Source organism: Sorex fumeus, unplaced genomic scaffold (genome assembly GCF_029834395.1).
Source record: "Sorex fumeus unplaced genomic scaffold, SorFum_2.1 ptg000075l, whole genome shotgun sequence".
In the NCBI taxonomy this organism is placed as follows: domain Eukaryota; kingdom Metazoa; phylum Chordata; class Mammalia; order Eulipotyphla; family Soricidae; genus Sorex; species Sorex fumeus.
Window position 1 is genome coordinate 24,049,721 of NW_026606132.1, and position 19,367 is coordinate 24,069,087.

Below are 19,367 nucleotides of genomic sequence, written 5' to 3' on the forward strand. Positions count from 1 at the left end.
GGACCATATGGCCTGCCGAGAATCGAACCCAGGACAACCATGTGCAAGGCAAACTGCCTACTCACTGTACTCTCTCTGGCGCCAGCTCTGTGTTTTTGTATCCACTGTATTTGCAGTTAGTTTTGTCTGTTGCTGAGCTTTTCTCTTCTGAAGCCCACATGTGAGTGTGATCCCCTGAGGCTTTTCTTTCTCCTTGAGATAAGAGATCTTTGTGAGAACTGCAAAGTTGCACATCACAGCATGGCCTCTCACACTGCCTCTCTCTTTCAGGACTGAAGCCCCTCAACCACCAGCTATGGACAAACCTGACAGCTGTATGGCACGTGCCATGATGTCTCTCTGTGATAAGTTTATGGCTTTCACGCTTAAGGATGAAAATCAGGACTTACAAGAGGACCAGCATCTGAAGAATGGTCAAGAGTCCCAGGTGGAGGGGAAGAAGAAGAACTTTCCCTCATCCACCACTGCCTCTGTCCTCCTTGAGGACACCACAGGGGATGCAGCGGCTGCTGGAGTGTGTAGTGTTCCCAAAGGTCCCCACCAGAGTTCACTCAGGGCCAGTCATTTCCAGGGGACCATGGCTGCCACTCCAGAGAGCCATCCCTTAAAGGGCATTGCCAGCAGCAGGCAAGAGAAAAGGCTCCATAGTAGCAATGAGCCAGCACAGGCTGGGGCCTGCCTCCAGGAGGCATTGGATGACAAGATATCTGATCTGGTGGGGTTCTTGCTCTTCAAGTACCGCACTACGCAGCTGACCACCAAGGAAGCGATGCTGAGAACCATCCTCAACAATGAAGAGGAGAACTTCTCTGTCATCCTAAGCCATGCGTCTGAGTGCTTGAAGCTAGTCTTTGGCATTGATGTGAAGGAAGACCCCCAGACCCACAGCTATGCCTTAGTCACCACCTTGGGCCTCACTTATGATGGGATGGTGGGCCCTCAGCAAAGCATGTCCAATACAGGTCTGCTGGTGACGGTCCTGGGGCTCATCGTTCTCGAGGATGATTGTGCCTCTGAAGAGGCTATCTGGGGGCAATTAGGTTTCATGGGGGTTCATCCAGGGAGGAAGCACTTTATCTATGGGGAGCCCAGTAAACTCCTCACCAATGTGTGGGTGCAGGAGCAGTATCTTAAGTATCAGCAGGTGCCCGGAAGTATCCCTGCCCGCTACCAGTTTCTCTGGGGCCCCAGGGCCCATGCTGAAACCACCAAGATGGATGTCCTGGATTTTTTGCTCAAAATCTATATTAACGAACAAAAGTCCCTCCAGTTTGTAATTCAAGAGCCCTCTAGTAAGAAGAGGAGGTATAGTCCTGATCAGGTGTAACAGAATTTGTGGAGAGCAGTCAGAGTTCCAAGGGGTGGAGACTAGGGCAAACAGGACACCCAGGGAAAGCAGCTTGCGATAGAGTTCTCTGTGGTGATTTATCAAATGTGTTTGGTTTTCTTTAATGTCATTGTAAATGTTATTTTCTGTTTTCTAGAAGAAAATGTTGAATTTGTTTGTGAGTGACTTTGATCTCTCAAGTATATGCACTTGGCAACGGGATGGGAATTCTGTTATCTCTTTTCTTTAAACCTGGGAGAAATTCCCTGTAACACATAACTATGCATTGCAGCATAAGGTGCCATGGAAATGCGACAGAAGCTACAAGTCAAACCCAGTCAATGGATAAAAGCAGAAGAAAGCAATTGTGCTCTGTTGCTCTGAAGTTTTCTAAAAAGTAAAATGTGTGTGTGTTACCTGGATTTGAACAGTGTTTATAATTGTGCCTCATTTTCTAGATGCTCACTGTTTCTCTGCTCTTTTGAGAGCTATGGGTCATTATCGGGGACACAAGAGTGAGTGGGATGCACCCACACTCAAAACTAATCTGGAACCCTGTCCATTTAAGATAAGAGATGAGAAATTTTTCATTATGTCCTAATTTAAATTTCAGTGAAACACCATGCTTTACAAGGTTATTCATGCTGCAGTTTTAGACTCACGAGTTCTGGCACGGAACACAGCACCCCCTTCAATGTCCTTCCACCACTTTCCTCATGTTCCCTCCCACCCCCAGCCTGCCGCGTTGGTAGGTACATATTTAGGTTTGGTAGTTGCAGTTTGAGTCCCATGTTTCCAGTAATGTTGCTTTTGTGTTTTGTGTATATAGATATACCACTTGTCTGCATCTATGAAGCATCCAAGGCCCTTGACCCCTATCCCCCCATACCTTCCCATCGGTTTATTTTATGCCCCTCAGTTTTAATCCTTTGTCCTTCTCCTTGGTATATTCTGGGTCATGCGTGATCTAAGCCACCCCTTTCTATACAAGGAATTTCTTTGTTCAGCTATTCTATACTGTAGGTAGGTGAGATTATACTGTGTTTGTCCTTCTGAATTACTTCATTTAGCATGGTGTATTGCAGATCCATCCATTTTGCAGTGAATTTTATGATGTCATTATTCCTTACATCTGTGCAGTATTCCCCGTTGTGTATATATACCACATCATGATATTCTAAGACACGTAGGTTGATTTCACATGTTAGCTATTGTACTAGATACTGCACCGAATAATCATGTGCATATATTCCTTTGAATGGATGTTTTTGTGGGCTGCGGATACTCAGAAGTGGGGTTTCTGGGTCATACGTTAGCTCGGTTCTTAATGAGAAATTTCAATAGCGTTATCCATAGCGGTTGAGCCAGACCGCATTCCCACCAGCAGTGGGTGTCTCTTTTGCACATCCCTGCTAGCACAGTTTGTTCCCTGTAGCTTTACCATTTTCACAGGTGTGAGATGATATCTCATCATCATCTTGATTAGTATTTCCCTAATCGTAATTGCTGATGAACTTATTTTTTTCATTTTTCTCTTGGCCATCTGTCAGTCCTCCTCAGAGAAGGAAGTGGAGAGGTCTCTGAGCGCCATGCAACAAGTGAAAGAGTGCATGGGCAGTGGGGATTCACGAGAGAGAAATTGAGTGTGACTTCCTGAATTTATTAGCTATTAATTATTAGCTTGACAGACTAGATTCCCATGTCTGAACTCTGGCACCGCCAAGTCCCCATGGGCTTGGAGTAGCCCCTTAGAGAAACCATATGTGTCACCCAACACAGTTTCACCCTTGAACTCTGCCACCTTTGTCAGTGCGTCGCCTACAGTTCCATAAGCATCAAAGCTGCTTCACAGATAAAGAACCTGAGGCTCATGGGCTAGCGGGAGTCCTGAGACTAGAGCATGAGGATGGAAACAGACCGCTGAGAGCTAATCTGCACTATCCACGTTCTCACCGGTCCTGCCAGAACATCTTCTGTGCCTTCATTCTTCTCTCTCCTCCCCACTCAAACATGTTCTCTGAGTCAAACAGTGAGACTCTTTCCAAAGTAGTAAAACATAAGGAAGCACAAGGTGACAAGAATATAGAACCAATTGTGCTCATGCCTGTGGTTGGTTCCCCAAGCCATAGCTTCATGGTGGCTGACTGCTCTGTGTCGGCATTTCTATAGAGCCCAAGAATTTCCTCAAAGCACTCTGCCTGCTGGCCACTCTTGTTTAGCATTCTTGAGGGGAATCCTGGTTATGTGCTTTGCCTGTTTCCCACCTAGACACAGATGCCCCCTTTATGTCAGGCCATTCATTTGGGATCCACCATGGGCTGACTTATGAAACCATTCTTGCTTACACAAAGGTGTTAAGGTGTAACACAGACTAGGGTTTCTCATCGCCCCCCCCCCCCCCCCCCCCCCCCCCCCCCGCAAACTAGTATACTAGTATATTGGAATTTCTGCTCATGCATTCTAGAAAGTGGCCACCAGAGGGACTCTTCCAGAAGAGATGCTTCCAATCAAAACTCAGTACTTGATTTGCTGGTTTCAGTCATACTCTATGAGGGCAGGAGCGATAGTACAGCGGGTAGGGCATTTGCCTTTCACCCAGCCTACCCGGGTTCAAACCTTGGCACCCATATGGTCCTCCAGTCACCGCCAGGAGTAATTCCTGAAGCCAGGGGTAACCCTGAGCATTGCTTTCAAGAAAAGAAAAGAAATTAAAACAATAAATCAAACTCTATGAAAGTAATCAACCTGCTTTGCTTTCAAGGATTAGGTAAAGGTAAAGGCCCTCCCGTTGATCGTCGATTTGCTCGAGCGGGCCCAGTAACGTCTCCATTGGAGACTTTGTTGTTACTGTGTCTGGCATATCGAATACTCTCGGTAGCTTGCCGGGCTCTCCGAGAGGGGCGGAGGAATCGAACTCGGGTCGGCCATGTTGGCCGCGTGTAAGGCGAACGCCCTACCCGCTGTGTTATCGCTGAATTCCCCCCAAAAATATAGTCACACAAAAATTATTGTAATAACAAAATACCCAACTTACCTCTTCCCAGCTTAGCCCTGCTGGTATCTAGGCATCATGCTGTGTCTCAGATCTGGGATTGGGGACATAGTACAGTGAGTAAGGCACTAGCCTTGAATGTGGGCGACCAGGGTTCGATCCCTGGCATCCCCTAGGATTCCCTGAGATCACCAGAAGTGATTCCTAAGTGCCAGGAGTAACCTCTGACCATTGGCAGGGTGGCCCCGAAATCAAACAAACCAAAGCCTCAGATCAGAGTGTTGACTGAGAAAATGCTAGGAAAAATCAAGAACGATCGTTTCCAAGGGGTGACGTCAGGTCTGCAGAATGTGTCTTCAAGTCCCTGGTGCATGACACTAATTAAAACACACAATTATATTTGCTGTGATAAGTAAACCTTATCATTCAAAATTAAAAGGCTAGGTGGCTAGAAATGAAAATCTATTATTCTTCATTAAACTAGAATGTGTATGTGTGTGTGCTTGTCTGTGTGTGTTTGTTTGTGGGAGGAATGCAGAGATAGAACAGCAACTATCCATGTTGTAACCTGGCACCTATGTTGCATGCTGGCATCTAAGTTATATTCATATTCTACCCTGACCAATCTATGTTATATCCTGACATCGCATATTGTTCCCTGTGACCCATCAAGACTAATCTCTTTTCACCAAGCAGAAGCAGGAGTAAACCCTGAGAATTGTCATGTAAATGTTCCCCAAATAAAAACAAAAAAAACCCTCTGAAATAGTGGGTCAATTAATTCCTTACACATAGATTGCCAGGAAATTAGTTCTGGAGACCAGTTGCAGCTAATATTGAAGGAGAACTTCACTCCATTTCCATAAATGCTTTCAATCCATAAAAACCTATTGGAATTTTTTCAACACATTTTCCCAAACTTAATGTTTCCTCATGGAAATTCCAAACTGAGTCCCCACCATGAAACAAACTATTAAGTCAGGAATCACACACAGAGGCTATCATCCAAACGAGTAGAGTCAGCAAAATGGCGAGCATTTAAAGACCCAGGGAAGCCAAGAACACACAAAGAGCACATCAAAAATATAAAATCACTAAAATTTACAGAATCCACTTACAAGTCTTATGCGTTACAATTAAGAGGAGAAACAGCTTTATGGAGGTTCCAGAAGGAATGTCACTGTCACTGTCCTGTCGTTGTTCATCGATTTGCTCGAGCAGGTCCAGTAACAGCTCCATTTTGAGATTTGTTGTTACTGTGTTTGGCATATTGAATACGTCACGGATAGCTTGCCAAGCTTTGTCGTGCAGGCGAGATACTCTCGGTAGCTAGCCAGGCTCTTCAAGAGGGGCGGAGGAATCGAACCCGGCTCGGCCGGGCTGGCTGCTCACAAGGCAAACGCCCTACCGCTGTGCTATCGCTCCAGCCCCAGAAGGAAAAGAAAGAGAAATTCGTAGAAATGTTATTTCTATAATAATGAATGTGTTTTGACCAAAGTTGTGGGAGGCAAAAACCATCGTATCCAGGAAGCTCCAAAAATGTCCACACGACTTCAATTTAGTCACAGGTCAATCCACAGTACGATTACAGCGGTAAAAAGCAAAGGTAAAGAGACTCTTTATTTTAAAGATTATTTTAAAATAGTCTTTATTTTAAAGACTCTAACATTTTAAACATTCTATACAACGGAATTTATGACCTCAGGTATTCCAGTGGTGTGGGAGATTCTTATAGCTAGACATTCAAAGCACAGACTCAACCACACTGATCACTTACTTGAGTTCTAAAGTATAACCACTGCACTTGGAATGTGCGTGTCAAGGTGGCAGGCAGGGTTGGGGGGGGTAGATGAGGAGGGAGCATGCGAACACTGCTGGAGGGAAGTTGGCTCTGGTGGTGGGATTAGGGTTGGAATATTGCATGCCTAGAGGAAATTTAGGAACATCATCTGACTCAACTATCATAGGTTTGTAAATCATAGTTCTTTAATTAACGAAAACGAAGAAACAAATCCTATGTACTGAGTCCCTAACACTATGCTCTAGGGATTTTCGTGAAAGCTTTGCAGGCCAGAGGGAAGGACGAGATTAATGCTGATGAAAAGGATTTTCAAGTGAGACACTTTCTCCTCCCATGTTACAATTCGGAATAGAAGAGATAAAACCCTTAAGAAATAAAAGTTAAAGAGAATCATAACCATTAAAGTGACTGCCAGAAAAATTAAGAGATGCCTGTAGAATGAAATAATAATAAAAACTTTGGACTGAGAGGCAATCAGTCCTCTTAAGTACACGAATATGGACAGGGAAAAGAGCAAAAATCTGCCCAAAGCATAATAAATGTAAAATATTCCATTTAATGGTCACAGGTCACAAGAACATCATTACAATTACCCAGGGAAAAATCATAACACGTTGCCACATCAATTCAAAGAGAATCACAAAGAAGCATGGGAAATCGGAGAGAAGAGACTCAGGTGGACACACAACTCTACGTCCTTCTGACTGAGTTTGTGAGTATTACTTTCATATGCAGCATAAAGAAACACAGTAAGACACTACCAAATGGCCAATGGCATCAGGCTGTGCGAGGCGGCCCACAGAACAGAGTTAACCAAGAAGGTGGGGGTGCGGGATGGGAGAGCAGAGACCATGAGAAATTGGTGGGGGAAGCGGACACTCTTGTGACAGCTGTGGAGTTAGGATTTGCGCTCCTGAAACTTTGTAATTTAGAAGGTTGTAAATTATGCTGGGTAACATAAGTCTTAAAAACTGCCAAATGAAATGATCCAAGTTCGCCAATTAAAAGCTTTGGCATACGTAACTGGATCAAGAAGTGGTCCGGAAACCTCATTTTAATTCCAGCAACAAATATACCAATAAATCTTTAGAATAATTAGCAGAGTAATGAGTGAAATGGACTAAGAGACTGCAGTCAAGAAAGCAAAAATGCAATTCAGCAATATCCAGTTCTTCCACTGTAATTCGCCTCACGCTGGGGCCAACAAAGGAAAATACAAGTTGCATTATTATTAACACTTTGCGTTGAAGTCCCCATGAAGAGTGCAGGGAGGGTGCAGATAGCAGCAGTGGCACCAAGAGCCTGCCTTGCTACCCGCAGGCGCAAGGCCACGAGTTCAAACCCTCGGGTGCCATGTGCACAGAATGTGATTCTGGCAGTTCTACGATTTAAGCCTGGCAGCTTTTAGATCTGTGATTCTAATGCTGATCCAACACAATTAAGCAAAATATAGGAAAACTTAAAAATTATACCATTTTTGTTGAGATACTTTGATATACATCATTATTAACATTCATGATTGCAACGTCACACCTGAAGAAGTATGGTGTTTATTATGCAGCCCTACCAAAGAAGAAACTCGTGACATTTTCTGGAACATGGATGGGACTAGAGGAGGTCAGGCTGAGCGATGTCACACTGCTCATTGTTCAGATCTTCGAACACAATGTGCCCAAAGTCTGTGTTCCCTGCTAAGGAGACCCCCTGGAAGCAGGATAGTTCGTTGTCTGGTCTTCTTTTCTGCAGCAGCAACTTCAGCCCCTTCTTCCCCAAGGACCCCAGGTGTGCCTCTGGGTTTTCACATTCGCTTTTCCCACCTCCTCTGAACTCATGGATTCAGAGCCTGGGTTGCAGGGGTGCAGGCTGAGGGGATGGGGTCAGGAGCAGCCCTGCCCGAGTCAAGGTGAAGCATAAGGCAGGACAATGAGTCCCTGTAACCTGCCTCTGTTCCCCTGGAACCCTGGGGTTCTAAAAGGCGCCAACCAGATGTGGCTTCACCTCATTTCCACCTGGAGGGAACTGCCTGCAGAGAGCAGGAGCGCAGTTTGGGGAGAGGCTTCAGGAGTGTGGCGGAAGGGCCTAGCTACTCCAGGCATCAGGGTGTGGACCTCGAGGGAGACCAGAAGGGACTCACAAGGCCGAGCTCTGCCCCATGACAACATCTAGGGAGTCCAAGTGCCGGTGCGGGGTTCACACTCTCCACCTCTGAACTTGGGGTATCTGCTGAAGTCTGAAGGGCATGGTCCCCAGTGCACCTGAATCTCACAGAGACCCATCCTCCATCATTTCTGGAAGACCTGAGGTGGTATAAACTCAGGGCACCATGGTCAGAGACTGGGAAGTAGTTATCAGGAAGCAGAGCCTCAGATATGCCAAGAGGGGGCCCATGTTTGTTTGTGGGGGGTGGTCACAACTTTATTCATTTGTTTGTTTTGGGGGGTTGACACCTGGAGATGCTCAGGGCTTACTACTGGCTCTGTGCTCAGGAATCAGTCCTGTCAGTGCTCTGGAGACCTTATGTGATGCCAGGATCCAAGCAGACTCTTGCCTTCAAGGCAAGTGTCCTACTTGTTGTTGTCTTATCACTCTGGGCCCTCAATTAAGTTATTTCTGTGCCCACTATGACTTTCTTAGTTGCTACTTCAGGCATTAAGTGTTCCAAACCACCTGCAGTGTCATAGACTCATTAAAATGAACTGAGGATCAGTAGCTAGATTCACCCAAGTTTCTTAGTAAACAACTGTTTTTAATTAACTTATTAGAGTTTGGGTCACGTGCTTATAATAATGTTCTCTCGTGGTTTTCATGTACACAGTTACCTCCCCTCTAAACCACCTAAAAGCCATGTGTTCTTGAACAAGTTCCTTATGGCATTCCCAGCCTGCCTCCTCACTGTTTCCCAATTGTTCTTTCGTATTCTAATTTCTGTAATCCTTGCCAAGGGTTGTTGCCATTTGATACCTTCCATTCCCTTTTACCTCTATATACCACAGATAATAAGAACGTCCAGTATTTTATTTTTCTCCTTCTGACATTATTCATTCACTGTGATAACCTCCAGTGTTTTTTCTTGCTTGCAGTTATCTGCATGAATTCAACTTTTCTTATTTCATTTTACTATTCTTTAGTGTGTACATACCACGACTCTGTCACTGAACATTTGGGTGATTTCCAGTACAAGGCTGATGCAATTATTGCTACAATGAACATGCTTGTGCACTTATGCACTGTGAATATTCATATATAGGTATATGTAGCAACGCCTAGGATATTTGGGCTGTGCCCTTCAATGGTCTGTATTACCCAGCTCTGCGATGACTTAGTTGTGCACACATCTTTGGGAATTTACGTGGTGTGTTTCAGGAAGAACGCCAAGAATTGGACTCATAAGGTCTTACGGGAGCTTAGTTTTTGCAGAAAATTTCCACTATTTTCCATAGATAATGAACCACAGTATGTTATCACAAGAAAAATGACCTGTGATGCAGGAGGGTTTTTTATTTCAACACGTGTCCACTAACACTCATTGCTCTTCATATTCTTGATATATGTCATTGAATCTGGTATCAGGGAATGAATGCTTACTTGTCATTTTGCTTTCCCTGGTAATAGGTGAGGAGCACTTTTCATGTGCCTGTTGTCCATCTCTATGTACTATTTGTGAAAGTGTCTGTTCATCTCCTCTCTACAGATTATATGACATTACTGGCTTCTTTGTCACTGAGTGTGGTGGGTGCCGAATATATCCTGAACAGTAGTCCTTTATTTGATATATTGCATGTGCATATCTTCTCCCACTTGGTAGGGTGACTACATTTTATAAGCCAGACTTTCATGTGTCTTTGAAAATTTGGGGTTCTCAAGAGTGGCTGAGATTAGTACCAGGAATTTTGCTCCAGGCTTGGAGGCCAGCCACACATGCTAGGGGAAAAGGGAGCTCAGATAGAGAAGGGAGCACCAAATAAAGGGTGTTGGGAGTATCCTCCCAGGATGGGAGAAGCATGCTAAAAGTAGACTATAGACCGAACATGATAGCCACTCAATGCCTCTTTGGCAAACCACAGCACCCAAAAGGAGAGAGAGAACCAAAGGGAATTCCCTGCCGCAGAGGCAGTGTGGGGTGGGGTGGATGGGGGGTGGGAGGGATACTGGGATTAGTGGGGTGGAAAATGGGCACTAGTGGACGGATGGGTACTTGATCATTGTATAACTGAAACCCAAGGACAAAAATTTGTAAGTCACAACTGTACCTCATGGGGTTTCACTAATAAAAATTAAAAAATAAAAATAAATAAATTAAAAAAGAAAATTTGGGGTTCTTTCATTTCTGTTATCTTTCCGAATTGGGATCATATCATTAGATGAAGAGGAGCACTACCTTCTCCTCTTTATCCAGGTGTGTGAGTGCTCCCAGCTGTCTTTTTGTATTCTTGTGAAGGACATAAACCCTCAAGCCACTGTTTTACCTTGTTCAACACATTTGTCATGACTTTTCATATAATGATGGATGATGACTTTCAAGCAGGTGATGATCTTGGGGTTCATGCTTATCGCGGATGACAGTACATCTGAGGAAGACAACTGAGCATTGCATTGGGTAGCGTTGTCTACGGGTGGGAGCACTTTCTCTCTGGGGAGTGCAGGGAGCACCTCAGCAGTGTCTGTGCATGGGGAGCAGTCTTTGGATTATGAGAGTGTGCCTGACAGTTCCCCTGCCTGCTATCAGTTACTCTGGTGCCCCGGGGCTCCAACAGAAACCAGGAGGTGAAAGATTTAGAGTGTTTTCTCAAGTTTTGCAACAGTGATCACAGGTACCTGGTCTTTACTGAGGAGCCGCATTGCAATAAAGAGGAGCAAGAAGCCCAAACAGAATTACAGAGAGCAGTCAGGGTTCCAAGCAGGGGAGGGCAGGGCAGCTGGGGTACCTTATGGAGAACATCTTGGGTTTTTATTTTTGTTGTGATGACTTGCACATCAATCTTGGTTTTCTTTGGGATCATTTCAGATACTGTTCTGCTTACTAGAAGATAATGGTGAGTTTTATCTGGGCTTCTGAATGACTCTCAAGTATGCACATTTGCCAAGTTCAGGAGGGAGAGATCTGTTGTTTAGTTAGAGACTGGGAATGCTTCCCTGTCAGGATGTGACTTTTTAAAGATAACTTAGCACTGTTGTGGGAATTGCCATGGAAATGTGACAGAAGTGAAATGTTAAATCCAGTCAATGCCAAAAAGCAGAAGAGAGCAATTTTTTGCTCTGTTGCTCTTAGCTTCTCTAAAAAAGTTAACTGTGTGTATGAACTGATGCGTACTGGCTTATTCATGTCCCAGATAGTTACTGAGCCTCTGCTCTTCTGAGGGCCATGAGTTACTAGTGGAACACGAGAATGAGTGGGCTGCACCCACACACAGAATAAGAGTGATAGTGTGGGACCTTGTTCCTGCAAAGAGGTGAGAAGTTTTTAAGGACCCACCCAACAAGTGAAAGAGGGCGTGGCAGTTGGGCTTCAGGAGAGAGGTGTGTGCTGGCCTGAATCAGGTTAGCTTAGATTAGCCCTGAAACATGCAGGACTTTCAGTGTTTAGTGGTGGTCTTTTAGCTGGGTGTTGACCAGGGCCAGCCATGAGCAGGTGCTTCTGAAGGCGTGAGGATAAGCAAGTGTTCTGAGCATACCTGTGGATTATGTAGTCCCTTGAGTAAAATCTCCTGCAGCAAGGCGGAAACTGTGGGTGTTTGCAAGCCCACGTAGTCCTACAAAGCAAGGACTACAAAGAACACAGGCCCTTACTCCTTAACCTGAAAGCCACAAGTGACTGGGCAGGCTCTTTTGCCCATCCCAGCAAAACCAGAAAGACCCCGGAGAAATGACAATGAACTAGGTATCCTAATGTGTCCCTTGACCCATTGTAAGCAGTGGCTTATTTTTCCTGGGGATGAAAAGATTTATTGTGGTTCTCTGCAGAGAGAATCTGTCAAGGTGGAGAGATAGTCTCTGCCTTGGGGACCTTCTGGGATTGGTGAACACCCTCTGACACACATTGAGAAGCAATCCCTTAGGAAGAGAAATGCAGATCAAGTTGTCCTGACTTTCCTGTCTAATTTCTGTATAACTGCAAAGCCCTTGAGACCAAAGCAATGCCAACAGAGTGCTGGGTTTGGGGACCTATCCATAGTAGAGTATCTACTGGCCACTAATGTTCTCTAATCGTTTCCAGGCAGAGAGCTCTGAACTGAGCTGAGTCTCTGCAGGCAGGAGCCCAATTTGAGGTTAGATCCCTAGCACTGCATAATCCCTGAGAGCTGCTGGCAGTTACCTGGAGGACACAGCCCGTAGAATACCTTGGATGTGGCTCTTGGGGCTCTGCCCCCAGGTTAATTCCACTGCTACCCATTTTTATTGGTGCATCGCCTGCGGTCCCACAAAGAGCAAAGAGCCAGTGTGACCAGGGCAACACCAAGATTCCCACAGACAGGAAAGCTTCTTCACAGATGAAGAGCTTGAGTGTCATAATCTGGTATGATTCCTGAGATCACAGAGCTAGGACAGGACCAGAGTGCTGTCATTTCATCTGCACTCTCTAGGTTCTCACTATCTCTGCCTCAGGCCGTCTTCTGTGCCTTCATTCTCTCCTCCCTTCCCAATCACGTCTGCCCGAGATCCAAAAAGCCAGACTCTTTCCAAAGTACTGACAACAGAACCAAGCAGCAAAGGTGGCCAAAGAATTCTGAGCTGTCTCAGCTGTGCCCGAGGTTTCCTTCATCCGGCATCCTCCTGCTTGAGTATCCGAGCTGACTGAGAGATGCCTGCCCCATGTGGACATACTATTCAGTCTAAGAATTCTCTCAAAGTCTGTCATCCTCCTCTTGCTTGCTCTCCTGTCCACTTGTGGAATGTGGCAAGCTGGCCAGTGACCACTGTTGCTTCCCAGAGGGTAGCTGTGATCTCCCCTCCTCCCGTCTGGACAGAGAACAAGTCTCTAATGGCAAATGTTCCCTTGATGTTACCTAAGTTACCCTGGGTAGCCTGGTGACACTAACCGTTGACCAAAGGGCTCAACTGGGCAGTGACCTTTGGCATCAGGTCACCTGTCGACTTACACAGTCCACTCCCTTTTTACAACTGGTTTCAGAGTGGAGTCGGCTTGGCACTTGTACACTTTTCTCTTGCCCCTGGCGGTGGTATATGGAGGGCGCTCTGACCTGCCGCTGTCCCTGTGCATAGACACAGAGGAAATATCGAGGTCCTGGATTCTCCTAGGACATGCTGATTCAGCATGCAGGAGGCCTAGGTGCGATCCTGGTACCTCATGAACCTCGGCACCTTTCCCAGAAGGACCCCTGAATACAGTTCAATGAGTAGCCCCCCATCACCTTCACTCTGGCCCGCAAACCAAAGAGAATTTAAAGAATAATAGGTGAAAACCACCGTCCTTCCAAAGTGCACTGCCTATGCGTCCCCCTGCTGTGCTGTGTCCCTGCTGATGTCATGTCCTCACGTTCAGTACATTCAGACATGGGGACAGAAACAGAGACCCAGGATGATTCACCATGGCCTGTAATGAAGGAGAGAAGTCAGTTTCCTGAGATTTTCTTGGTTTCCTAATTAATCGATTCATTGTCCAGTGTTGGGAATCGAACCCAGAGCCTCACTCATGCTCATGCAAGGTAAGTTCTCTACAGTTGAGCCGCATCCTTTGAGCTGGCACTGAGAGTTTAGAGGTGATTCTGCAAGGAGGTGCAGAAAGGTGTGTGGGGTGAAAGGCATGTGTCCCGAGGCTTGTGGACCAATGTCAGATTGAGTTGTGATCTGGCTTGCAGCCGGCTCACCTATCAGGGACACTGGAAAGGGAGAGAATATCGAGGCCCATTAGACATCGTGACAAGCTGCTCCTTGATGTGACTTTGCCATAACTGCTGGGAACCTCTGCTCTTGGTGCCATGTCTCCAAGTCAGCAGTGACTTGGGAATGCCAAGTCTTGCAGAGCGGTCCCCTCTCGTCACTTGACCCCAATGACAGCAACAACCAATCCTGACCTCTCTTCTCATGATTAGGTGCAGAAGTAATACGGTCACGGGCATTTCTACGGGCCCCAAGCTTCCATATTGTGAAGTTTCTGACCTGGGGGTGGAAGGACACGTGGATGCAATTTGATGTTAGAGACATCAGGTGACTCTAAATGGCATTTTGCCCTCTGTTCCCGGAGCCACTGTAGCAAATATTCTGTCAGTCCTGGAGTGTGGGGGTTGTGGAAACCTCTGGCTTACAGCCATGTTGGCAGAAATTGGGTAGCTTTTTAGGAGGACGTGCTACTTGGGTTTGGCATCAGACATGGGACATTGTTAGGGGAGTGAACCTTTAAGCACTGGAAGCTGGTGTGCAATATCTGGGTGAGAGTCTCAGAGCTGAGTGTGATTTGGGGTCACCTAGTGGATGCCACAGAATGACTTAGTGTAGGCTAAAACGACATGTTTTGTGCTAGAAGTGTGAGTACGGGGCGACTGGGTATAGATGAGACATAGGGATAGGAGAGTGTGAGACGTAATTTGTTACAGAGCTCTTGTCCCAGTCCTAGAATCTTCCATCTACCCTCAATCCTGGTTTGTATTACAGATGTCTGCGTTTAATTCATTCATCCATTCACTCATTTGGGGGCCTCCCAAACAGTGCTCAGGGACTCAGACACATTCCCAGTGACTATGCACCAAGGGGGCAGACTGTCAATTGAGGTCACAGGGAATGCACAGTATTTGGCTACTGAACTAGGTGGTCCAAATCCAGTGGTGTTTGTGTGTCTGTGTGTGTGTGTGTGTGTGTGTGTGTGTGAGGAGGACTTCCAGGGTACTAATGGGGCCCAAGGGGCTACTAGATGCATTGTAGGGCATCACCCGACTACACCTAAATAACTGTGCTAGCAGCCACCAGGACGACTCCCAACTGATCTTGGGGAATGCCATGGCAATACCTGGCAAGACTCTTGGGCAGAGGGGTACACCCTCCATTGGTGGGGCCACCACAAAGAATTATCAGGGGTCACGTTGACATTCTCTATTGGGACTCTGGGCACATCAGGAGGAGACTAGCACTGTTGGGGTTCACCTTGTCCATACCCGACAGGATCTGATAGGGGCCACTAGGGAGCCAAGCTGTACTGGAGGCCACCAGGCCTGCCCTCGGTGGTTCTTGGGGGTGTCCACTGCGCTGGGGCCACGAAGGCCTTGCCCCACATTGGACAGAAGCTGTCAGGGTTCTTGCTAATGTGACTGAGGCCCCCAGGGACACCCCAATAGTTCTCCGGGGCCTCCAACACCACCCACTTCAACCACTCTCCCCAGTGTGTGTGCACGTGCCTGTGTGGTGCATGCATGTGTGCATGCATGCGTGTGTGCATGTCATATGTATGTGCACATACATGTGTGTGCACACAAGTGAGTGTATACAAGCGTGTGGCTGCCAAGGTTCTTAGCAATCTGATTGAGGCCCCCAGGACACCCCAATAGTTCTCGGGGGCCTCCAAGACTACCCTCTTCAACCACTCTCCCCAGTGTGTGTGTGCATGTGCCTGTGTGTTACGTGTGTGTGCGTGCATGCATGTGTGCATGTTGTATGTGTGCGCACTTACATTTGTCTGCACACAAGTGCGTGTATACAAGTGTGTGGCTGCCAAGGTTCTTGGCAATGTGATTGAGGTCATCAGGGGTAGCCCATAGTTCTTGGGGACCTCCAAGACCACCCACTTCTCCTACTCTCCCCTTGGTGCTCAGAGGCTGCGAGCACTCTTCCCCAAGTGGTTGACGCTGGGTCACTGTGTTCAGCAGGGCCACAGGAGGCAGTGGTGCTGCTACTACCACCAGAATGAAAGGGGGTCAGCAGTCCTGTGGCGCTGAGCATCAGAGTCCAGCCGTCCTTCATGCAAACCGTGACTTCACCCCTTTGAGTGAAGAGAAGGGGAGGCAGAGAGGGGAGCAGAGAGGAGGCAGGGGGAGGGCAGGGGAAGAGAGAGGGTCCGGAAGGATGGGACAGGAGGGAAGAGGAAGTGCGGGAATGGAGGGACCTGGGGACTGGGTGCGGAAGGTGCGGGGTGAAGGCCTAAGCTGCCGGGGAGACAGGGGCCGCGGGAAAGGCGGGCGCAGAAAGAAACGGAAGCTGTGTCATGAGCAGCAATAAAGAACTCCTTTATTTGCGCTGTGCCCTGGGACCCGCCCCCTCTGGGCCAGTAGGGCAGAGAGGGCCTTGCCCCGGCACCAGTGGGCAGGGGGCTGCCGCTGCAGGAAGAAGGTACAGGTGCTGCTGTAGTGGGCAGCGGTAGGCAGCGAGCTGGGCGCGGGCACGGGCAGCTAGCGGGGACTGTTGTCTGGCTGGGGAGGCTCCAGGTGCACGTCCAGCTGCATGAGGGGCAGCACAATGGGCACCGGCAACAGGATGGTCAAGACAGGCTCAGGCCCGTTAGCCTGGCTCTGCCAGGAAATCAAGGGGCCGACGGACCACACGGGGTCCTGGCCACGCCTCACTATCACAGGATAGGGGATCACCAGCGTGACGGACTGGCCCCAGGGCGAGGAGGCCTCAAAGGCCTCGGCCGGAGCACTGCCGAAGGGCAGGCTGGACTCGTGTGCGATGCCCAGCTGGGCGGCACCTGGAGCGGCCAGGCACAAGTCGGACTCCTGCAGGCTGGCAGCTTGGCTGCCTTGGGGGCGGATGGGAGGCCCCAGGGGGCTCTGCTGGGCAGATGGCAGATGCTGCTGCCAGGAGACTGGGGGCCCCAGTGCAGGGGGAGCCGCTGGAGAACTTCTCTGGTAGTTCCAGGCAGAGTCCAAGCACAGCCTGGGGCCTCTCCTCACCCTCCTCCGCATGTGCTTCAGGAGGCTCGGGTTGTCCCTCTTGAATGAGGGGTTGTCATAGAAATGAATCTGCGGGGGGCGGGGGGGGGAACAGCGGTCTGTGAGTGCCTCCCCACCGTCAGAGCAGAAGGCGCCCTGCCCAACCCAACCCCCCAAAGCAGGAGGTACCCGGGGTGACTACAATCCCCCAGAGCAGGAGGGACCCGGGATGAGGACCACCCATCAGAGCAGGAGGCCCCCAGGGCTAGCCTGACCCCCCCAGAGCAGGAAGCAACAGGGTGAGGGTGCCCAGGGTGAGGTCAAAACCCCCAGAGCAGAAGGCGCCCAAGGGGAGCCCCCTCCAGAGCAGGAAGCACCCAAGGTTAGGTCGAACCCCCAGAGCAGGAAGCGCCCAGGGCAAGCCGCCCCCAGAGCAGGAAGCACCCGGGGTTAGGTCGAACCCCCAGAGCAGGACGCACCCAGGGTGAGGTTGAAACCCCCAGAGCAGGAGGTGCCCAGGGCGAGCCGCCCCCCCACCCAGAGCAGGAGGCACCCAAGGTAAGGTCGAAACCCCCAGAGCAGAAGGCGTCCGGGGGGAGCTCCCACCCCCAGAGCAGAAGGCGCCCAGGGCAAGCCGCCCCCCAGAGCAGGAAGCACCCGGGGTTAGGTCGAACCCCCAGAGCAGGACGCACCCAGGGTGAGGTTGAAACCCCCAGAGCAGGACGTGCCCAGGGCGAGCCGCCCCCCCACCCAGAGCAGGAGGCACCCAAGGTAAGGTCGAAACCCCCAGAGCAGAAGGCGTCCGGGGGAGGTCCCACCCCCAGAGCAGAAGGCGCCCAGGGAGAGCCGCCCCCCCCCAGAGCAGGAAGCACCCCAGGAGGCCGACTCCGCAGAAGCAACACCTGGTGACCCTCCCCCACTCCCCGCAGTCAAGGGCACTGCTGTCCCGGGGGCCACCCCGACCCCCACCTGCCTCGGTCCTGCAGCCCCCACGCCGCCGGCCCAGCCCGCCTCCCCGCGCCTCCCCTAACCCCCCACCCGGCCGACTCAGTGCTCGTGGACGGGCCGGGACCCCGCGGCCACTCACCCTGGAGACGTTGTAGTGCCTGAGGGCCTCGCGGGTGATGAGGCAGGCGTACAGGTGCGTCTGGGCGCGCACCTTGGTGAAGCCGTACAGGTTGAGCTGGCGCTCGAAGCTCTTCATGCTGCGCGTGTGGAAGAGGCGGCCGGGGCCCTGCTGGTCCAGGACCTCGTGCTGGAAGAGCTGCTTGTCGATGCAGATGCACGTGCCGTCCTCGCTCCAGCGGATGGACTGGAACCTGCCAGAGCTCACGATCCTCCAGAGCTTCTTGGGGAAGTGGCAGTACAGGAGCTGGTCTCGGCGCTCCTCGCGCCCCCGCCGCCGCCGCCGGCGCCGCTTGGGCCGGGGCTCGGGGTTCGGGGGCACCCTGGGGGTCTCGAGCGAGCCCTCCTTCTCCGGGAAGCCCTGGCAGGCTGCCGCTGCCGGCGGCCTGGGGGTCTCGAGCGAGCCCCCTTGCCCCGGGGAGCCCCGGGTGGCTGCCGCTGCCGGCGGCGCCAAAGACGCACCTTCAGGATGCTGCCAGGGGCCGGCGGGGCTGGACGGCAGCTCCGGGGCCCCCCGAGGGGAGGCCGTGCCCTGCCAGGCCGGCTCCTCGCCCGCTAAGGGCCCTGAAGGCCCCTGCTCTGCCCACCCCGGAGGGGAACCGCCTGGGGCCTGGGCCGGAGCCGGGCTGCCCATCCCCGCGGCTTCCTCCGGGGACACACGCGACCTCGGCTCTGTGCGCTGCGGCCACTGGCCAAAGCCTCGCTCGGACGTGGGGGCACCGGGCAAAATGGCGTCGGAAGCCAGGCCCGGGCTGACGTCATCAATGGGGCAAGCAGGTCCAGTTCGAACCCGGCCCTGGACATTCCGAGCTTAAAGGCGCCGGACCCACGGGGACTTAAAGCCACACGCGCCCTCCAGGGTCCCCCAGCCGCCCTCCAGTGCCCATCCCCACCACGATGCCCGCGTCGGGCACTCTCCGCCCCCGGGAGGGGACAAGCCCCATGCGGGTGGGCACCGAGCCAGGCCACGTCCACTGAGCCCACCCGACTCCCCACCACCAGCACGGCCCGTTGCCGCCGTCCTGCCGGGGGACTTGGGCCAAGGCCTTGCTCCTGGGCGCCAGCCCTTCCTCAGCTCCCCGCGCTCTTCCTGCGGGCACCCTGCCCCTCTCCTTGGCTTTCTCCGCCCGGCTGCCTCTCCACCGCCTTTGCCCCACGTGCTTCCGGTTGCGGGTGGAATCCGGGTTCGTGGGTAAATACTTCTGACTCCACGGCAGGCCCTGGTCTTCAACACCGCCGAGGTCCCAGGCAAAGGACTTTGCTTTGTGTGTCTCTCAGGCTCGACAGCACCTGCCATCTCCGGGT

The 19,367-nt window shown here is 50.4% G+C and overlaps 1 protein-coding gene across 1 annotated transcript; it reads left to right on the forward strand.

Moving 5' to 3' along the window:
• Positions 1–295: 295 nt before the first annotated feature.
• Positions 296–1,327, forward strand: LOC130038379 (melanoma-associated antigen 4-like). The gene has a single exon (XM_056130259.1). It carries the CDS (start codon positions 296–298, stop codon positions 1,325–1,327), a length of 1,032 nt encoding a protein of 343 aa, XP_055986234.1.
• The last annotated feature ends 18,040 nt before the right edge of the window (positions 1,328–19,367 follow it).